The sequence below is a fragment of the Taudactylus pleione genome, unplaced genomic scaffold, assembly GCF_031769625.1.
Source record: "Taudactylus pleione unplaced genomic scaffold, aTauple2 ptg000036l, whole genome shotgun sequence".
NCBI lineage: Eukaryota > Metazoa > Chordata > Amphibia > Anura > Myobatrachidae > Taudactylus > Taudactylus pleione.
This window is the reverse complement of record NW_028284438.1, coordinates 10457762-10478692: the sequence shown is the minus strand read 5'-3', so window position 1 is coordinate 10478692 and position 20931 is coordinate 10457762. Positions and strand designations below refer to the sequence as shown.

Here is a 20931-nt window from a genome sequence, read left to right as displayed (position 1 = left end):
TAAAGATTTAAGGAACAAGGTGGGATTACCTATTGCCATAATGGTACTTGAACTTCATAGTAACAGGGATATGGATGTAGTTATATTTGGTATACTCCACAGTAACAGTCATGTGTTTCTCCTATAATTATCTCTGATGTGCTCAGTTGCTGCACATCGGGTGTAATTGAATTGCCTTCACTGAATACTAAATCATAATCTATCTGAAGGGTAGAAAAATGATTGAGATAAACAAATGAATTGCTGAACGTTTAGTATGTGTATTTTGCTCCTTTTATGTATTGACCATGGTCAATTGCTCTGATTATTTTAGTATTATAATTTTATTTATTGTTTTTTAAATAAAACTGCATATCCGTTTAGGTGCTTAGCTTCCTGTATACTAATATATGCTCATTATTGGAAAATTTGATTTAAACTTTACAATGTAGTTTCTATCCCATATGGTTGTGGATTTGTTCCCTGGTCCTGTTGAATTTAAGACTCTAATTAGCAATGAAAGAAATCAGTTTTGTGTACACTCAGAATCCACTGCAATGAGATCCAGGGCACCTCACCTCAAACTGTGAGCAGATGTAATAAATTGAACTGAATTAGAAAAAAAGATGGGCTATTGGAATGTTTCCACAAGGTTGTAACTGCTCCAAAGTCCTTGCATCTGGCTAACAGAGTGCTTGGAACGGCACCCTGCAGCCAGAATCTCTGCTGCAGGCTACTCAGAGCTTCCTTAGGATGCTTCAGATGTGTACATCGCTGCCCTTACAGCCCCCCAGAGCAGCCTTGCTGTCATTCCCAGTGATGGTGGCCCTGTCCCTTCCGCATGACGTCATCGTGCCCGACGGTATCCGGACGGTAGAAAGACAGTAACTAAATAGACAGTCAATAATTAGACTTAGGTCAAAAGATCAACAGGTAAATGGTCAACGTAGTCTAAAGGTCAACAGGGTCAAAATTCAACATTCAAATGGTCGACACATGGTTTTGCCAGATTTGTCATAATTTTTAGGGTCAGGGTTAGTCTGCAGAACAGGGTAGTTAAGGTTAGGCACTAGGCGGATGGTTAGGGTTAGGCTACTGAAGGGGCTGGTTAGGGTTACACACTAGGTGGAGGGTTAGGGTTCGGTTGTGTAAGGGTATGGTTAGGTTTAGGCACTAGGGGGAGGGTTAGGTTTAGGCACCCGTGGGAGGGTTAGGGCTAGTCACCAGAGGGAGGGTTAGGGTTAAAATAAAAAAGAAATGTGACAACGTTTTCTGTGTTGACAATTTGAAGGTTGACATTTTAACCCTGTAGACTTAAGTCCATGTCGACCATTTACTTGTTGACCTTATGACCCTGTTGACCATTTATCTGTCTACCTTTCGTCCATGTCGACCTTTTGTCCCTGTTGACCATTCACTTCTGGTGCCTATCTATTGATTGTCTTTCTAGTTACTGTCTATTAATTCACACCCACCAGGACATCCAGTTATGGCGCTGCAATTTCCATTGATGGAAAAATGTTGTTGATGGTTGTTGATTTTATTCACCCAAATGTACAATATATTGTTAAATTATTTTTTTCAACCATTGACAATGAACGCTTAATCCTAGTTATGGACAGTCATACCCCTTTCACATTGCAAATGCTGGGTCGCACCCAGGATTTGTACACGTGCCCATCCCAGGTGTGACCCGACTGAGACCCCTTTCAGACTGGTGGCATGACCCTACAATAATACTGGGTTGATGATGTCACCACCATCACTGCTGAGCCGGCACTTGGAGATGAGATCATCTCCAAGCACTGGCTCTTCCTATGCAGTGAACCGGACCCGGGTCGTCCTGATCCGTGTTACCCGTTCACACTGCACCGCGAGCCGGGTTGAACTCGTGTTCAACTCTGCTCATTACCCGAGTTGAAATGCCGGGTCCCGTATTATTTCAACTGGGCCCTGTCACACTGCACAGTAAACCCGAGTTGCTGTGTATTCATATGCAATAACCCAGGTTATTTGCAGGCAGTGTGAACGGGGTGTAAGATAATTACAAAAGTATAGTGCTTCTAGTACTACTGATGTCACAATGAGAATCACACATTGCACACAGACTTTGTAGCAAATTAGTCTATCATTATTTTAGGCACCAATTCTAATTTATGCTCAAATGTGAAGTCTAATTTATTTGGCAGATATTGACAAATAGACTTTGCTTCTAAAATAAGATAATTATATTAGTAAAATGTAAGAAGAAGGTTCCTTGTTTTGGATAAAAAGGATCTGGTTGGGAATCAGTATGTATGACTGCCGGTTCAAATCCCTACGCCAGAAGAACGGCAGCAGTGAGGATCCCGACAGGGGATTTAGGTAAATAAAACCCTGTCCACCCCCTAACCCTCTCTTAGGGGTGACTAACCCTAACCTCCCCCCTACTGCCTAACCCTAACCTCCCCCCCTAGTGCTTAACCCTAACCCCCCGTTCCTGCAGCCTAAACCTAACCCCCCGTCCCCGCAGCCTAAACCTAAGTCTCCGGGGGGGTGCCTAACCCTAATCCCCCTTACCCTAGCCTAACCCTCCCGGGGGGTGCCTAACCCTAAGTCCCCTCCAGGAGCCCCTAACCTAATCCCCGCCCCCCGTGCGGCTGTCTGCGCCCGCCACCCAACTTACCTTCGTTCGGTATGCCGGGCGTCGGGCTCCCGGCGTAGGGATAATGATAGGTGTCGGGATTTCAACGCCTATCATTAGACCCCTGCCGGGATTAGACAGTCGGGAAGCCGGCGGTCTGCATTTCGACCATCGGCTTTCTGACTGCATCCCTCAGGTTGGCCCAGTTGCTATAAGGTGGATATACATGCATTTAATGGAAGCTCAACTGGAGGTGCACTTTACATTTATTTTTTCAAAGGAAACAAAGTTATTTATTCACCTTCAATTATTCTTGCCCACATTTATTTGTCCCATGATTTATTGTGCCAGTAGGTAAAGTAAATTAAAGTAGAAATGAGAATAATTCATACAAACAAGTTATTGCAATTGCTGTATTGTATGGAATCCTGCTTCCTTCCAGTAGACTAGCTCGTCATTTCCTACTCTTATATTTTCATTGAAGAGGTGGTCACACATATATCTACACGCCAACCCTTCCCTGTGCAGTTAGTGCCACCTCAGCTACTAGCTCCATCACCAAACCTAGCCCTCATCTCCTTAAATGTCAGTGACCTACCAATACAGAATATTACATTTATGTCACCGTATATTTCATATTAAATAACTTGGAGTTATATTTAAGTTACTATTTCCTTTTTAGTCATCTGAAATAATGAACATGGCTTTGCAGCAACAAATGTATTATAAAACAGAAAAATTATGGCACGTATTGCAGGTCACAGCAACATTTATATACCCAGATGCATTAGTAGTTACAGGAAATGCTGGGAAAGCCTTCAAGTGTGATCACTTATGTCTTACAGCCAATATATGAGAAAGATCTCTCTCTGTACAAGGCCAACATTCAGAATGCATGAATTATTTCCGTTACACAACTTTTTACCATTACAATACACGTTTTTATTTAATACACACTACCTTGTTACCACTGATACAATAATTAGTAAGATCTAAAAAATCAGTAATTATATTAAACCCTGTAATTTTCAGGGCTCCAAAGGAGACTCTCGCCCTGAGCTCAGCCAAGTCTAGAAACAGCCCAGAGTCCAGAGGTTCAATAACATTATTCACAGTGAATCGCATCACCAGACCCAGCACAGGGCCATAACCAAGGGTGTGCGAGTCGCTGCCCCCACGGCCTTTGCTACTGATCAGGGCAGGGTCCGTTCTGTGCCAGAAAGGGATGGCGCCCGTAACCCCCCAAAGGGGTGTGGTCTAATTCCCATAGACCATGCCCCCTAGATGACGTTACTTGGGGGCGTGCCCGTATGGCACGCTTCTCATTTCATGTCAGGCTGGGGACGAGCCCAGCACTCCGTCAGCAGCTGGGCTGCTGACCGAGCCCAGGTATAAAGATAGCTATATTATGGTATCCTAATATAGTGTATTTTAGTGATGCAAATTTATATATTCCTGTAAGCTGTGGAGTATGATGCTAATACAATAAAAAGATCTTGCTAGGAAAACGTAAAAGTGCAAGGTTGTACTGAACATAAGATCTACAATGGAGCCGTACAGAGTAGAGCTTCTCTCTTTGATTTTCTGAGGACATAGCTTCATAGTTAGTACTGGAATTCAGGAACATATATATAATGGGTGCACAGGCCCCTGGGTCCACGGGGCCCACACCGCACACCCTGCACCCATATAGTTTTATACTTACCCGTTCCAAAGTCACCAGAGTGCTTCTCAGCAGTGCCGGGCTGGCGCTGGAGAGCAGCAAAACACTGGGAAACTGGTGGCGGACATTTTCCCAGTGACTCGCGCATGCGCAGTACTGCTGTCCCCGTGAAAACAGCACGAGTGCCATTTTCCCATAGACCCGCGCATGAGCAGTAGATTCTGGCACTAAGCCAGAGACTACTGCACTGTGACTCCGCACGAGAGAGGAGGGGGCCCGCATGTGTCTGCACACGGGCCCCCTCCTCTCTTAAAACGCCCCTGCTGGAATTTGTCTATTAAGTAATTATTACTGGTAACACTATATTATAAGTTGATATACAGTACATATACCTAAAAACGAAAGGGACAAAAGACAAAATAATTGGAAATAATCCTCAACCGTATATTAGAGTTGAATGGTTTGGTTTTGTTGAAAACGGAACACACCTAAACTTGGGGTTTTGAGTCGACCGAGGCATGTCCCAGTTCCCCAGCCAAATCTGGGACTCAAATTGAGGCAAAGTGTCATATCCCGGAAATGTCGGATCTCAACTGCTTTAGATTGCATATATGTAAATCCCTCCCTGTCTACTTCCTAGTTCTGCAGCAGCTCTGCCTTTGTGAGCGGGCTGAAAGTGTATGATCTGCGCAAGCTTAGTAATGTGCAAAAAAAAAAAAAAGCAATAACTGGTTAATTTAAAAAAAAAAATGTGTGCCCCCACCCATCCTTCCCAAATCAATAATCAGCCCCAGTCCTCTGAGCCAGAAGCTGACACACAGCGTGGGATCCCACTGCCATAACGGCAACTAGCCCCAAACTGGTCAGCCCAGGGCTGGAAGTTTTCTGAAAGTGGACACCCCAAAAATAAAATGGGGTCCCTCCTCCTGAGGAAAAACCAGCAGCTCAGGGCTATTTCCCACATCCCTGATAGTTAAATAATAATAGAAAATAATATTATTCATTACAGACAGACTACAAGTACCCAGCAAACCAGCCCCGGCATGTCGCACATGTGGAACAACAAGCGCCAGCATGCCCAGACATGGGCACAATGTAGTCTACCTGTATACAAAAATATTAAAATAACCACAGTACATACACTCCAAAGGTTGTAATCTTTTATTTAAAATAAAATCTAAAAAAAACACCCATGTCATACTTACCAAAACTTTGGGTAATATTATAAATTGTAAATTATATTTTCTACTAGGCTTTTAACTTTAGGCTATTAGTTCATGACTAATTAAAACACTCTATATGGGCATATAGTTTATGTTAAATTGCCATCCTGTCTGCTTGACAATGATTTAGAACCAAAACACAGGGGTCTGCACACATCTCTACCATATATAGGTGCTGATTCTGAGTTGCACGCAAAATGTAGTTGCGGGCAACAGCGGAAGCCAGATTTACTACCTTATGCTAATGCCTGTATCTGTTTGGAATTGGTATGTAATACCGATACACGAGACCCAGGCAGTCAGAGTCCTGACGCCTGGACCCTGACAGGATTAACATAACGACACTTGGTGTTCAGTATGCTAAGCCCCCCCTCTCCCTACCCTAACCCTCCCTCCCTGGTGCCTGAACCTAACATCCCCCCAGTGCCTAAACCTAACCTCCCCCTCCCCACACACTAAACCTAACCCTCCCCCCCACCCCGCTACTTACCTTTGGCATCCTGGTGGTCGGGATGCTGGCGTCGGTATTCTGACGCCGGTATTGTAAGCGTCGCCATCCCCTCCACCAGTATGCCAAACGCATAACATCTGTTTAACTAATGCGGGGTTCGTGCATGTGCAAGCAGAAAAAACCTGTGCCGCCCATTCATTTTACGAAGGTAGTAACAACTGTAATCATTAGTATTGCTTGCACCCAGGACACCCCCACAGGTCAGGGTGGTTACATGCAATAGCACTGTCACAGCCCAGTTCACATCCTGAAATGCCCAATTTCACGGAAAGACAGTTGAGTCCATTGCAGAACAGGATGGACATACACAAAAATGCGTAAATCGAGTTCTGTGCAGGCGCTGTATGCAAAAACTCACTGCTTGCATCTGTGCACAGAGATCTGTGTGACTCAGAATCAGCCCTGAGTTTTGGAGAATTGGTTAATGATAACCAGGAAGGGTCTATTTTATGGAAAGGAATAATTTATTGCAAAGCTTTAAGTACTGTTCTCTCTTTGAGTATAGGTAAGTGTTCAAAACCATACCTGGATATAAAAATATGTCTTGCTTGTCTGTGCCAAAATCAGGGTATGGATGCCATCTCCTTGACAGATGAGTGTACACAGCAGCCAATTAGTAGCACACTAGTCCAGGGCCTTGGTACAAGTATCTGCAGCTAGTTTCATTATGCAGCATAAAGGTAAATAATCCATAAAATAACAGCTTAACCTGTCCGTCTTTAAACAAATTCTTCCCCGTGTCAGCGTGGAGGAACCTAACGTCCCTCTCACAAAACAACAGTATCAGCATGGTACTCACTGTTGAAAGTGGAGTGCACTAACATGCAGACTCCACGCTGCTGATCATCCAGGGAAAGTGCATTCCCTGTATCGAGATGGCCGCTGACCTAAATACTGCACCTGTGCGGCACCATCTTATCACTGTGTAAGAGCGACTCGTATTACCAGCTGTCCCAGACACTGTTCAGTACTCCTGCACCGCATACACTCACTAGCTGCACAAGCTCACACATGCTGACCAGAGTGTGCATAACAGTGAGTACGCTGTATGCTATGTAACATCAATAAACCACTCCACTGGTTAAGAAACTTTGTAGCTCCTAGTTTTGAGGCATCTGCTAGTGTGTACAAGAACTCTGCTACATCCTCAAGTCTAGACATACACATTTCCAACACTTTCAGCCAGTAATCATAGCGTTTCTCAACAGGCCTGCTGCCTGCACCCCAGTTCATCTGGGTACACACTAGACAATATATTGGACAATTTGTCGTTTTGTGATGAATCGGACAAATTGTCTACATCGTCCAGTGTGTACGCACTTTTGAGCGAACCCGTGCGTCGTTCGTCACATCTTCAAATCCGCCTGCAGTGCAAGCCAATTTGAAGATCTGACAGCTGACACCATGGTTCTGGATGCGGCAGAAAAATGACATATTGGGCGGTCGTGCATCAGATCATGCAGTGTGTATGGACAGCCGGATATATTTTGCCATCGCAGAGTACACACATCGTCTAGTGCAGTGGTTCTCAAACTCAGTCCTCAGGACCCCACACAGTTCACTTTTTCCAGGTCACCCAGCAGGTGCACAGGAGTAGTCATTACTCACTGACACATTTTAAAAGAACCACAGGTGGAGCTAATTATTTCACTTGTGATTCTGTGAGGAGACCTGGAAAACATGCACTCTTTGGGGTCCTGAGGACCCAGTTTGAGAACCTGTGGTCTAGTGTGTACCCAGCTTTAGGGGCCCATTTATTAATGATAGCTTTTGCATCGCGATAAGGGCATGCCAGCAACTGCAAAATGCGATCATACCGGCCGGATGTACCATCCGGGACATGCAGGGACATGGGCTCCGAAAGGAGACCCTCCCTGCGATGTCTCCAGAGAGCTGCCGGCCAGTGCAGGGGGTGCTGCCCAATCGCAGTCCCGCAGACTGCACATGCACATCCACCATAGCCGGGGAGGGTTCTGGTGGATCCCTCCGCCGGCTAATTATGCATGGTGTAGCCCATAGGCTACAGCGGCTAACGTCATCTTCAGATGGCGTTAGCTGCCAGAGCCAATATCTGGAACACATCGCATTCCGGATATTGGTAAATTTGGCAGCATTGCACCCCCATAGAAACCATCATAGATGGGGGATGCAGCTGCCAGCGGTAATGGAGGGATCACAGCAGATGTCGGATATACCTGCTGTGGTCCCTCCTTAATACATACGGGGGATACGTAATATTTGAGGTAAACCCCTGAAAACGGGTGTTTTCGGGGATTATACCTCAAATACACTTTGATAAATGGGCCCCTTAGTGAGAGAGTGAGACTAGCAACTGACACACATTTTATCACCAGACAGAAGCCAGGAATCTATGGCACACCTACAGTATTTATCACATGACCCTGACACACATGCGCTTTATGTTACATTAGGTTAATAATTTTTTTTTCTATGCTGCAAATCAAACTAAACTTCAGTCTTAGGGCCATATTCAATTAGCGGCGAAAAGCCGTTTTCGGCGAAAAAGTTTCACCGGTAACGTCAATTCGCCAGTGGAAACTCAGTGCATTATAACCGGCGAAAAAGTTTCATCTATGAATAGGTGTTGAAAAAAAGAGCAGAATTGCAAAAAAAACTGCTAAATTCTATTCTTCACCACTTCTGCAAAGACGCTAATTAGCAGCTATTGAGAGGATTTAAGTACCCCAAATACCTTCAGCAGGGCTATTCGTGGGTATGTATACTGATCCCCAATGTCAGTGCATCTTTTGGGGGTGTCAGGTTGATTTCCCCAAATCTGACAGCACTTTTCGCCTGTCTGCGTTTTGCCGGGTGCCGTTTTCGGTAATTTCTAATTGAATACGGGCATAAGCGGGGACGCGCGCGATACTTTTCCGCATGGAAAACCAGCGATGACGGCGAAAAGTCCGGCATGCGAAAAGTATGGGACTTTTCACACCTAATTGAATATGCCCCTTAGTAGTACTTGTTTTTCAAAAATTGTCTCAAAAATACTTCGCTGTTTTTATACAGTAATATACTGTATACAATATACATTAAAAAAATGCAAAAGAGTACTACACAACATGATTGATTTTGTTTTCTAAGGGGCATATTCAGTTAGCCGCGAAAAAGCCATTTTCGGCGGAAAAGTATATGAAAGCAGGCAGAAAAAAGTGCAGAATTGCGGTTTTGGGGTGCAAAGGTGGGGTAACCACCCTGGACCCTTGGTTAACTGCATCAAAAAAATCCCCCAAAAATTGAAGAACACCCCAAAAAATGACTTTGAAAAAAGGGGCGAAAAAGTACAAAGTTGGAGTACAAACTTAAAAACTAACTAAATAAGCTTTTGGGGGGGTCTGCAAGTATGGGGGGAGGGATTGCAGGTGCTTGCTGAAGGTGCGTTTTTGAGGGGTTTTTTAAAACTTCACTTTTGCAATTTTTAACCATCCTCGCACCCATTTTCATGTACCCCAAATTTTCTAGGACTACTTATTTTCTAAAAAAAAAAAACTGCTAAATGCTATTCTTCACCACTTGTGCAAATATGCAAATTAGCAGCTATTGAGACCTTTAAAGTACCCAACATAGCTTCAGTAGGGCTATTCAGGGGCATCTAACAATGATCCCCAATGTTAGGGCATCTTTTGGGGGGTGTCAGACTGATTTCCCCAAATCTGACAGCACTTTTCACCTGTTTGAGTTTCACCGGGTTCTGTTTTCACGTCCTTTGAAATTGAATAGGGCGATAATAGCACGAAAAGGGCGATAATAGCACGAAAAGTTTTTGCCTCCAAAACACGTGAAGTCGGTGAAACGTATGGCAGGCAAAACCTTTCCGACTTTTCGCATCTACTTGAATATGCCCCTAAAGGTGCATACATACGGTACGATCTGTACCACCAACGACTTGACAGATATCTTTCAGTGAAGTCATCCTTCCACATCTCTGAACAGGCAAAGTTGACAATATCGTGCAAGTTGGACTGCATGTACGGACAATAAAAGATATCTTTATCGTCCATGCGAGAACGCGCATCGTTGGTCGTTGTCAGGTTGGTAAGTACCTACAAATGAACGATAACGATATCAACGATATCGTTCACATCGTTCAGTTTTATCGCTCCGTGTGTACGCACTTTTATCCTAATTGCTATTACTTATTAAGGAATGAAAATGAAATGTCATTTCAGACTTTACCATAAACAGTTAAAAGATTAAAAAAAAAAAACTTAGTTATTTAACAAAAATATGGCAAATCAGACATACATATGTCCATGAGTTGCTTTTAATTAACAGCATTATTATAAATATTTATATTCAAGCAGGACCTCATATGAAAAAAGAGGTCTTCTGCACCACAGAACAAGAAGACTATTGTGCAGCTGAGCACTAAGATATAAACGTCAGCTTCTGTATTTAGCTGTGAGAATATTTCCAAGACCTGTATTTCCTCACTTTATTTGCTCCGCTGGCAACTTTGAATCAAGTCTTGTCTGATACTTTTCCTCTGTCTTCTAAGTTATATTTCATCTATCTATCTATCTATCTATCTATCTACATTATCTATCTCATATATCTCTCTCTATCTCATATCTATCTATAGATCTATCTATATATTGAACTATCTTATATCTATATATCTATCTCATATCTATCTATATCTATCTTTCTATCTATATATCTATCTATCTACATTATCTATCTCATATCTATCTATCTATATTATCTATCTATCTCATATCTATCAAATATCTATCTATCTCATATCTATCTATATATTGAACTATCTTATATCTATCTTTCTATCTATCTCATATCTATCTATCTACATTATCTATCTCATATCTATCTATCTACATTATCTCATATCTATCTATCTATCTATCTCATATCTATCTATCTACATTATCTATCTCATATCTCTCTATCTCATATCTATCTATAGATCATCTATATATTGAACTATCTTATATCTATCTTTCTATCTATATATCTATCTACATTATCTATCTATCTATCTATCTATCTATCTATCTAATATCTATCTATCTACATTATCTATCTCATATCTATCAAATATCTATCTCATATCTATCTATATATTGAACTATCATCTATCTATCTATCTCATATCTATCTATCTACATAATCTATCTCATATCTATCTATCTATCTCATATCTATCTATCTATCTATCTATCTATCTCATATCTATCTATAGATCTATATATTGAACTATATTGAACTATCTTATAGCTATATATCTATCTATCTCATATCTATCTACATTATCTATCTATCTCATATCTATCTATCTCATATCTATCTATAGATCTATCTATATATCGAACTATCTTATATCTATCTATATATCGATCTATCTCATATCTATCTATCTACTCATATCTATCTATCTACATTATCTATCTATCTAATATATATCTGTTTACATTATCTCATATCTATCTATCTATCTATCTCATATCTATCTATCTATCTATCTATCTCATATCTATCTATATATCTATCTATCTATCTATCTACATTATCTATCTATCTCATATCTATCAATCTAATATCTATCTACATTATCTATCTATCTCATATCTATCAAATATCTATCTATCTCATATCTATCTATAGATCTATCTATATATTGAACTATCTTATATCTATCTATATATCTATCTATCTATCTCATATCTATCTACATCATCTATCTATCTATATATCTATCTATATATCGAACTATCTTATATCTATCTATATATTGATCTGTCTCATATCTATCTATCTATCTCATATCTATCTATCTACATTATCTATCTATCTCATATCTACCTATAGATCTATCTATATATCGAACTATCTTATATCTATCTATCTTTCTCATATCTTATCTATATATCGAACTATCTTCTATCTATCTATCTATCTATCTATCAGATATACCTGATATACGCACTGATATATGCACATCTTGGTGTGCATGGTGATGCACAACGATGAAGGTCGAGCATTTTCAAGAAAAGCTAGGCTTGTGTATAGCGGAACACCCAAGAGTGGTATAGCTATCTTATGAAATGGTCCGGTTCAAGTTATTTGAAGAGATCTCTGTGAATGAGTCTCTGTGAGTGATGGTATAGTTTACACTTGTCTGTGGCTTTATGGCTTTGTTCAGTGGGAAGTGTGTATACAGTCAGGTCCATAAATATTGGGACATTGACAGAATGTTCATATTTTGGCCTCTATTCACCACAACAATGATTTTGAAATGAAACAAACAAGATGTGATTTAACTGCAGACTTTCAGATTTAATTTGAGGGTAATTACATCCAAATCAGGTGAATGGTGTAGGAATTACAACGGTTTCTATATGTGCCTCCCACTTTTTAAGGGGCCAAAAGTAATGGGACAAACGAAACAATCCTAAATCTAACTTTCACTTTTTAATACTTTGTTGCAAATCCTTTGCAGGCAATTACAGCCTGAAGTCTGGAACGCATAGACATCACCAGACGCTGGGTTTCATCCCTAGTGATGCTCTGCCAGGCCTCTACTGCAAATGTCTTCAGTTCCTGCTTGTTCTTGGGGCATTTTCCCTTCAGTTTTGTCTTCATCAAGTGAAATGCATGCTCAATCAGATTCAGGTCAGGGGATTGACTTGGCCATTGCATCACATTCCACTTTTTAGCATTAAAAAACTCTTTGGTTGCTTTTGCAGTATGCTTCGGGTCATTGTCCAACTGCACTGTGAAGCACCGTCCAATGAGTTCTGATGCATTTGACTGAATATGAGCATATAATATTGCCCGAAACACTTCAGAATTCATTCTGCTGCCTTTGTCAGCAGTCACATCATCAATAAATACAATGGAACCAGTTCCATTGGCAGCCATACATGCCCACGCCATGACACTACCACCACCATGCTTCACTGATGAGGTGGTATGTTTTGGATCATGAGCAGTTCCTTTCCTTCTCCATACTCTTCTCTTTCCATCACTCTGGTACAAGTTGATCTTTGTCTCATCTGCCATAGGATGTTGTTCCAGAAATGTAATGGCTTTTTTAGATGCTGTTTGGCAAACTCTAATCTGGTCTTCCTGTTTTTGAGGCTCACCAATGGTTTACACCTTGTGGTGAACCCTCTATAGTCACTCTTGTGAAGTCTTCTCTTGGTTGTTGACTTTGACACATATACACCTACCTCCTGGAGAGTGTTCTTGATTTGGCCAACTGTTGTGAAGGGGTTTTTCTTCACCAGGGAAATAATTCTTCTGTCATCCACCACAGTTGTTTTCCGTGGTCTTCCGGGTCTTTTGGTGTTGCTGAGCTCTCTGATGCGTTCTTTCTTTTTAAGGATGTTCGAAACAGTTAATTTGGCCACACCTAATGTTTTTTCTATCTCTCTGATGGGTTTGTTTTGATTTTTCATCCTAATGATGGCTTGCTTCACTGATAGTGACAGCTCTTTGGATCTCATATTGAGAGTCAACAGCAACTGGTTCCAAATGCAAATGTCACACCTAGAATCAACTCCAGACCTTTTACCTGCTTAATTGATAATGAAATAACGAGGGAATAGCCCACACCTGTCCATGAAATAGCTTTTCAGTTGATAGTCCCATTACTTTTGGCCCCTTAAAAAGTGGGAGGCACATATAAAAACCGTTGTAATTCCTACACCGTTCTCTGATTTGGTTGTAATTACCCTCAAAGTAAATCTGAAAGTCTGCAGTTAAAGCATATCTTGTTTGTTTCATTTCAAAGCCATTGTGGTGGTGAATAGAGGCCAAAATATGAAAATTCTGTCAATGTCCCAATATTTATGCACCTGACTGTGTGTGTATATATATATATATACAGAGTGTTCCCTCTAGCTCCGGCGGCAGGCAGGGCGCCGGAGCTAGAGAGGGTATGCCCGCGCGCGCGGCCGAGAAGGGGGCGTGGTCATCGGAAAAGGGGGCGTGTCTATAAGACGCGTCCCCTTTTCGTCACTCTTGGGGGCGTGCCCGGCACTTAGGGACACGCCGGGCAGCCCCCAAGCCCTGCAGACAGGGAGAATAGACGCCGGGCGCATGCGCCCGGCGTCTATTCTCCGGCGGTGACCGGGTCACCGCATGTTTCTCCACCCGCGGGACGCTGCGTCCCGCGGGTGAGAACGGCTCCTGCAGGCTGTTAGGGCAGGGCGCTTTTTGCCCTCCTCCTGGAGGGCAGGGTGCTTTTTGCCCTCCAGAAGGACAAAAACAAAAACAGCCTAGCGGGAACGCTAATATATATATATATATATATATATATATATAAAAAAACGAAGCAGGGATCTGGCACTCCCTCAAATTAGTGACTTAGCTGGGTGCCTTCACGATGACTCGACAATCACATATGGTACATGCGGCACTCCATACAGAAAAGTACTTCCAATCAGCGTCAGTGCAGTCAACATTTCAATGTTTAATACATTTTCATCAGGACATAAATTACAAACAAACAGTGTCTTACCTTTAAACCCCATAGCACCCAGTCACAATGCACACCATGCCGGAAGCGGAGCCGCACACCCGGCCAGTGGCACACCTCAATGACGTCATCAGGATGGTCACATGACCAGCAACCAAAGATGACATCACTGTATACCCCATCACCATAGTAACCCCTCATAGTAACACTAAACAACCCAAGCATGGCAGCTAGAGAGCCTGCCTGCATATTACAAATACGTTCTTGAAATACATAGAACAAAATACAAAGCTGCAACAACAATGCATACTGAGGCACTTAAATATAAGAGAAATACATAGGTATCATGGTGTGTGGGGCAGAATTTTTTTTCTTTATATACAGTATATATGTATATATATATATATATATATATATATATATATATATATCTTCTGCTAAATGTGCTACTCCATACTGCTGTGATAGGTACACTTTATTTCATACCCCTTTTTCATGAATTGTAATTCACTGTTTGGTGTGCTGGTCTTTTCTATGCCTTCTTGTTGAAGTATGGATTAGAAATAGGACGATATGGGGCACGTTTCTATTCTACGCAATGTGAATAGCGCCCGGAATCAGCTCCCTGGGTTATACAATTCTGCGCAAAGTTAGGTCGGGGAAGGCTCGTTCTCGCGCCTTAAACAGGGTGTTTAGGCGCGAGAACGGGCATTCTCCGACTAAACTTCCTGGCGCGATGCTGTTTTCCAGGCGCCAAGGGCAGAAAACAGCATCGCGCCTGGACTTTTGTCAGATTTCTGCTCGCATCCCCGGAGGGGTGTGAGAAGAAATCCTTAGTCAGGCTTAGCAGCGCGGTGTATTGAATAGCTCCGGGAGCTCACTCCTGGAGCTATTCACATCTTGTAGAATAGAATCGAGCACTATATATATATTAGCACTAAAGATTGCCATTTTAAGACTTAGTGACCATTTATACTAAGTGTACTCACCAGAGCTGTTAGCTTGCCATCTTCCCTCATGGCAAGATAGCGATTTGCACTGATTCCTTTGATTGATACAACACCTCGCTCTTCTGCTTGAAGCTGCAACTTGACTGCAAACAAATAGAATACAATTATAATTTCTGTTTGTTAAATGCAGGGGATTAAAAATGAAACAAAATATTATTTATTCCTTATTATAAAATGCAATAAAATAAATTCTAAAGTTTCTTTTAGTTTTAGCCTCCGAAAGTTTCAAATATCATTTATACTGTAATGCTAGAAACTAAAATTCTTTTTAAAAGTAAAAACACTTAGGGCCTGATTCAGAGCTGCTCGTAAGCGGCCGCTTGTTCGTTCTGACTGATGTTCGCACATCTGCGCATGCGTACGGATTGTAATACGCATGCGCGAACCAGTCAGTGCGGCCGAAAATCGTTTGTTCGCTATATAGCGAATGCCTGCTATTTTGAGTGACAGAAGGAGGCGTATGTGGGTGGTAACAGGGGAAGGTGCTTGAAAACGGGGAGTGGAGAACAGAACGCAGGCGTGCTTAAAGGTCAAAACGGGCGTTTTAAGGGAGTGCATAATTAATACAGCAGCGTCATTGACCACGTCACTTGGTTTTTTTTAACTCAACTGCTCGCAAAATAGCGGTTGAAAAAACCAACCACAAGAATAGCGAGCAGTTCATACGCTCTACGATGTACTCAATTAATCTAATAAATAGCGGACATGACGTATGGTGCGAGCGGCAAGGGGGCGTATTTTTCAAAATTACAACAGCAAGTTTTGCTCGCTCGTTCAGACTTAGAGGCGTGAACAGACCGCAAAGTGCGAACGGTTCATCATTTGAATAGCCACCCCTTTTTATAAAACAAACGACCGCAAATAGCGAGCGGCTCTGAATCAGGCCCTTATTTCACAACTTCATCATGTATGATACATGACAATGGCAGATGGGTGATATTATGGTGTTTGAAATGATGTTATAATTTCCCCCAGAGACACCATACAACTACTTGGGTTATCAAAGACAAGATTCTTACCTAGTTTTTTGTAAATAACCAGAGTAGCACTGACAGTAAAAGAAAGACAGGTCAGTACAATTAATCCTCCAAAGTACATGTCAGAAATATATTATAAATGAATACAAAATATAAATGAAGGAGGCATATTGCCTCTCTACTTCTCGACATTGCTCCACTCAGATATAGTTTTAGTTCATTAAACTAAATAAACCATTCCACAATAAAATACTGCTTAAAAAACATTTGAACTGGAAAAGAATTCACAGCACAATATGGAGTCATTATTATTACAGGGCCGGTTATGCCAGCTTTCCAGGGGTTAAAGAGGCCCAGATGAGTAAGTCTCCCAGCCAGATACAGTGTGCTGCGGTAGTATTGTTATTCATTTGGTTCCAAGCTTGTAATTGCGTGATGCAAATCCTGCCCCCACACCTCGAGTCACCATCCAAAGGAAACCACTAATGGTAATGTTTTTCAGCATCAGAGTGACGGGCCTTATAAAGTCTTCTTCCGGCCATAAAAGTAAAAGAAAGGCATCCGAGACAAATGGAAAAAGTGAACTATATAAAACTTTACAAACAAAAAAAAAGTGCTGAATCATCTGACCTCAGAAGTTATTATGTGAAGCCACAATTTCATAGCGACATTACCTAACCTTCAGCTGCCATGTGTGGATTAAATAACAGCACTGATAACAGATAACTCCCTTTATGGTAAAGATGGTCAGTCTGTTTGGAGCAAATACTGGTTATAGCACATTTAAAGCCATTTTCTGTGTAAACTCTGCCAGGACAATGTAACAGTGACAATATATATCAGAGTAATAATACATTTTTAAAATGGAAAATGAACAAAGATAGACATAACAACTTGTTAAGATATAAACTTGGAATCATGACATCATTAGAAACATTGGCAAAAATACTGTACAAACATATGTTATACTTGTCTGCATCACTTCCCTCTCTCTTACCTTCTATCTACTATACACTACTATACACTACTTCTATACACTACTATACACTACTTCTATACACTACTATACACCACTTCTATACACTACTATACACTACTTCTATATACTACTATACACTACTTCTATACACTACTATACACTACTTCTATATACTACTATACACTACTATACACTACTTCTATACACTACTATACACTACTTCTATATACTACTATACACTACTATACACTACTTCTAAACACTACTATACACTACTTCTAAACACTACTATACACTACTTCTATACACTACTTCTATACACTACTATACACCACTTCTATACACTACTATACACCACTTCTATACACTACTATACACTACTTCTATACACTACTATACACTACTTCTATACACTACTTCTATACACTACTTCTATACACTACTATACACTACTTCTAAACACTACTATACACTACTTCTATACACTACTATACACTACTTCTATACACTACTATATACAGATACCACTTGTACACATGACATTCTGTATCAAGAGGAAAAGTAACCAAATAAAGGCAAAGGAAATATATTATCATAGACAGAATTTCTTTCAACTTATTAACATATGAACTATCGCTTTATTCAGAAACATCTTTGGTTATATAGCATGGTACATAAAATTGTAACCAATACAAACCAATTGACGTGAAAGGTGTTGATGAATCATGTCCTCCAAAGCACTCAAAAGACTAAACTTCCAAAAAGACCCATTCATTCCAGGGGTGCTCTTAGCGCCTGGAAACTCCCTCCCCATGGGCGCCCAGTTCCCAGACACAAAGCCAACAGAAGTGCTGTGAGATGAAAAGCACAGAAGCACCGTGGAAACACGTTTGGGGGTAGATTCCCATATACCCGCCTACAGGTGAAACAAAACTTTATTTTCTTCTGCATAGAGAAAAGTTTGTGCACTACACAAATAGAACATAATGGGGCCACCTGTTCCAGTGCACATGTGGGTCCCTGTATACTGGCTTACGCATGAGCTCCTTGACATCTAAATGTCTGGCCAAGTGGCAAGACTACTCTTACTGCTGCCGTCCAGTGTCACCAGTGACATTTTTAGGATAAATCAGTACAAAAAAATTTGCGTTTTCAGGCCAATTTGAAAAATATACCACCTAGACTTTGTCTACAGCAAACTAAGGCTGGGTACACACGTAAAGATTATCTGTCCAACCAGCCAACTAGTTGATTGGTTGGAATAAAAATCTGGTAACGTATGGGAGTAACTGATGATCAGCAATTTGCTCCTAAATGCCAGAAAACAGATGAAAATGGTCGTCAGACAAGTTTGTTAAATGTTTGATCTATCAATTTGTTCAAACAACAGTTTTTGTCCATTTTCCGACGTTTGGGAGCAAATTGCTGATTGTCATTTACTTTCATACCTTACCAGATTTTCATTCCAACCAATCAACTAGTTGGATGGTTGGACAGAAAATCCTTACGTGTGTATGCAGCTTTAGACAATGGGCGAGATGCATGATGCATGGCATTCGGGATGCGATGCATCCTGCCTCTCTTTGCAAGCAGTTATGCATGAAGGAAAGCACAAAGCACAAAGGACTGCTCTCTCGATAAGAGCGGTCCTTTGCGAATGAAGGACTTCTGGCTCTATGACCCAGAAGTCCCTCTGGTGTCATTCTTCGCATGCGCAGAAAGACACATGCGTCGCGGGGGTTGCTGAGAGGGATTGGATCCCTGTCACAGCACTCGCCGAAGAGAAGCCCATAGACTTCTATAGGGTAACGCCATCAGAAGATCACATTACCCACCGCATACAAGCCCTGGAACACATTTTCAGGGTTTGACCGCATTTCTCCCATTGCGGAAATGAAATTAAATATCTCCTAGCTGTATAGAGACTACACCCAATTGCTTGACATATATTACATGGTCCTTGCATCTGGCTGGCAGGGTGACTGGAATGACACCCTGCGGCCAGAAGTGCTGCTGCAGCAGTGCTGACCGGAGCGTCCTCTGGACACTCCAGACGTGCACACAGCTGCCCTTACAGCCCACCCCCCAGAGCATAGTGAGGATGCTCCATGTCGTGCTGTAATTCTCGGCACTGCCAGCCCCATCTCTTCCGCATAACGTCATGCGCTTTGGAGGCATGGCCGGCACAGGGCACAGAAAAGCCCTTCAGTAATCCTTCCTAAAATGCTGACTATATATTGCTCAAAGATCCCCTACCCCTAATTGCCAACTGTACATTGAATACAGATTTCCCCCAGTTGTAGGAGACATTTTTCAGAGATTCTTCCCATAGTACTGCCAATATACTGACTCCCCCCCTCCTCAATTGCTGGTTATGTATTTTGCACAGACCAAATTGCCAGTTAAAATAGATCCCTTCCTCCAATTACTGTATCTATATTACACAGAGATCATCTCAGTTGTTGAAACTTGATTTATTGCAGATACCGCCCCAAAGAATTAGCCTTGAATTGCTGGCTGCATATCCATTAGCTTAGCACTGTGTCTTGCTGGATGTTTTTTTTCCATTTCAGTAAGTTCTAAGCAAGAGAAGCATGTTGTGTACCTGAGAAAGTCCATCAATCTCTATATGCGAGCATACTGTTTACATATCCACTAGGAGTTAACACAAGCAGTTGCACCATTTTACCCATTCATGTCAATGGTGAATGGCCCATCCATTCCTTTATCCCATTCATTTAAAAGGTAGTTGTTCATATAGATGAAGGAATCCTGTGGAAATAAATGAGCCACACAAATTAATGGGTCATTGTTTTTTCCCCAATATTTATTGATGTATAATGCAGTGAATTTCAAGTGTAAAAAATTAAAGTTACAGCTGTCTGCATGTTGCAGACTAATTTAAAGGTACAGTAGTCCTCCTAACTGGAACCTGGGGACTGATAACAAAACCTTGCTTCTTTCTTACTTACCTTAGCAAAGAAAGTAATTTTAATCCATTGACTAGTTGGTACAATCCGTCTTTGCAAGAGGTCAAGCTTAGGGCCCTCCAATTGTTGTATTATGACAGGCGTTCTACGCTTCCAAACATTGAGGACGGAGTCCAAAAATTTGATAGTAAATGGGGTCTGTTTATTGCAAAATTGGACTTTACCTCTCAAGAAAAATCCCCAAATTCTACGAATCTACTGAGTGGTTCCTATATTAACGTTTACAACAAAATGGGTCTTAATCCGTGTTTAATTTTCCTTTTTTGAATACTTCTGCCTGTATTGTGCATTATTATGTTTACTTCTCTAATCCTTATTTGTTATATACATTTAATTTACAATTCCGGTTTCCATATAGTAGTTTCGCTTTATGGCTCATGTGTTACCTGACTAAAATATTGTACTTACCTCTCCTTCCTTCTGTTTTCCTCCTCGTGTGCACCGTTCCCTCTCCCCTCCCTCTTCATTATAGTTTTAAAAAAATTTCAATGTCGACTTTTATTTGTATATTG

General features: G+C 41.3%; 1 protein-coding gene across 1 annotated transcript in view; it reads right to left on the bottom strand.

Annotated features, from left to right (window-relative positions):
* The window catches only part of FGF2 (fibroblast growth factor 2), a 68475-nt gene that overhangs the window by 29313 nt on the left and 18231 nt on the right, over window positions 1–20931 (bottom strand). The window contains exon 2 of the mRNA XM_088452287.1: window positions 15453–15556. Coding sequence (XP_088308413.1) covers window positions 15453–15556 — 104 coding nt within the window. The remainder of the gene's footprint in view (window positions 1–15452; window positions 15557–20931) is intronic.